Below are 2,295 nucleotides of genomic sequence, written 5' to 3'. Positions count from 1 at the left end.
ATTGATTGTCTTCCTTATTGTTTTGATACTTCTTGATTGTGAGTTCCTCTATTAGTTCGTGCAAATATGATGGGTTTTCAATGTCTTGGCCTTATGCTTCTTATGTTTTGATGATCTAACAAACTTGTCGTGAAGAACTAGATAGAGCACCTGGATATACATTTCATGTGAACTGGTCTAAGTCTGAAAAATCAGCAAATGGATGAACGACCATAGGAAGGAACACAACAGGGACCTGGTGACCTGGTCCCTTAGGGTTCTCCGACACAAGCACAAGTCAGTGACTGTACGCAATCATTATAAAGAGGAACACAATAGGGACCTGCTCCCTTAGGGTTCTCTGACAGAAGTACAAGTCAAGTGCACAACTGGAATGTAGCAGAAGAAAGTGACCATCTAGCAACTGTCACAGAAGAGAAACATAACTAGGACCTGGTCTGTTGGTGTGTCCTGACAAAAGTACAAAGTCCACTATCCAGCTGGAATGCAACTGCCCAGAAGTGGTTGTGCAGACAGTACAACCATCACCTCTCATTGGGAAGAAGCATACACCAAGAGTTGACACCACTATACATTATGTTATCTTTTGTGATAAAACAACCTGGTGCAAGACACACCATTCTTTGTGCATTCAGTGATATTCTCTCAAGAAACAAAAGTGTTCATCCGGTATTGAATTCACTGGTGTGTCAATAACAATAAGACAACTCCACTAAGGATCAGTTTCTAAATGAGTTTATGTACATCCGTCGTTGAGTTGTAATCTTGTTATTTGTTCGTCATTGTAATTCCTAGTTTGCCTTCTTAGAAGCGTTGTCTTAGGAACAAACCAAAATTCGTATACTTCTGAGTTTATGTTGTGACTAGGGATATTCAAAGTTTAAATCCTCTGTAACTAGGATAGTTATAGAGTGGCTTGTGGTGGTTGCATCAGAAGTTAGTGTAAAGTCTTTGAAATAGGGTTTTGCAAAGTGGCTTGTAATAGGGAGATTGCATGTTAGTAGAGTTAAAAACCTACAAGAGTAGGTCGTGGTTTTTTGATCCCCTTGTGTGGGTTTTTTCCACGTAGAAAATCTCCTTCCTTCTTTACTTTCAGTCTTTACTACATTCTACACATTATCTCATAGAGGACCAAGTACTCTATAGTTTGGTGGACTCATATAAACTAACAATTGGTATCATAGCAGGTTTCTCCTATCAGGCTAACACCTAGGAAGGATCCTCAATGGCTGCTCCACCAAACTTTGAAGAAGGACAATCAACCTATAGACCTCCCAGATTCAATGGTCAATACTATGGCTGGTGGAAGACCTGTATGCTTGATTTTATGATGGCACAAGATTCAGAGCTGTGGGGCATCATTTGTGATGGTCCACATGTTCCCATGAAGAAGCTTGAAGAAACAGGACCATTGGTGCCCAAAGGGAGAAGAGAGTACAACGACATTGACAAAAAACTGTAGAAAAGAACTATCGTGCCAAGAAAATCTTGATGTGTGGCATAGAACCTAATGAATACAACAGAGTATTAACTTGTGATACTGCCAAAGAAATATGGGAAGCTTTACAAATCACACACGAAGGAACTACTCAAGTCAAACAATCCAAGATCGACATGCTCACCACTGAATATGAGCTCTTCAGGATGAAGGATGATGAGTCCATACAAGATATGCACACCAGATTCACCTTCATTATAAATGAGCTTCACTCACTTGGAGATGTCGTTCCCAGAAACAAGCTTGTAAGGAAAATCCTCAGTGTTCTACCTGGGTCTTGGGAAAGTAAGGTAAATGCCATCACTAAAGCTAAAGATCTACAAACTCTGACCATGGATGAGTTGATTGATAATCTGAAGACATATGAGATGAAAATAAAGAAAGACAGTGAAAGAAGAGAGCCTAAAAAGGAAAAAACCTAGTGCTTAAGGCTAAAAGTAGTGATCCAAGTGATGAAGATAACGGCATGACCTATCTTACTATGAGATTTCAAAAGATGGTTCAAAGAAATGGTGGTATACCAAAGTGGGGCAGTTCAAGTAAAACAAGGAACACTGATCTCTATCACAGATGTGGAAAGTCAGGGCATTTCATCAAAGACTGTCCACTCGCAAAACAGGAGCAATACAAGCAAAATCCTGACAAAGTAGGAAAAAGGAACCTGGTTCCAGATAAAGGATTCAATCAAAAAAGTGCTGCAGACAATATTGTTAAGCAGGCTCTTGCTGCTTGGGGAGACTCCTCAAGTGAATTCGAAAGGGAATCAGATGCAGAAAACAGTTCCATGATGGCTGTGG

The 2,295-nt window shown here is 40.0% G+C and overlaps 1 protein-coding gene across 1 annotated transcript; it reads left to right on the top strand.

The window, feature by feature from the left end:
* The first annotated feature begins 1,491 nt into the window (after positions 1–1,491).
* LOC138883243 (uncharacterized) lies at positions 1,492–1,920 on the top strand. The gene has a single exon (XM_070163916.1). It carries the CDS (start codon positions 1,492–1,494, stop codon positions 1,918–1,920), a length of 429 nt encoding a protein of 142 aa, XP_070020017.1.
* Positions 1,921–2,295: the final 375 nt, after the last annotated feature.

This window comes from Nicotiana sylvestris, chromosome 12, assembly GCF_000393655.2.
Source record: "Nicotiana sylvestris chromosome 12, ASM39365v2, whole genome shotgun sequence".
Classification (NCBI taxonomy): Eukaryota; Viridiplantae; Streptophyta; class Magnoliopsida; order Solanales; family Solanaceae; genus Nicotiana; species Nicotiana sylvestris.
This window is presented reverse-complemented; position numbering and strand designations above follow the sequence as displayed.

Bases quoted from the DNA above. Each gene is read 5' to 3' on its own strand.
- LOC138883243 (XM_070163916.1), top strand. From the start codon at position 1,492: ATGTGTGGCATAGAACCTAATGAATACAACAGAGTATTAACTTGTGAT.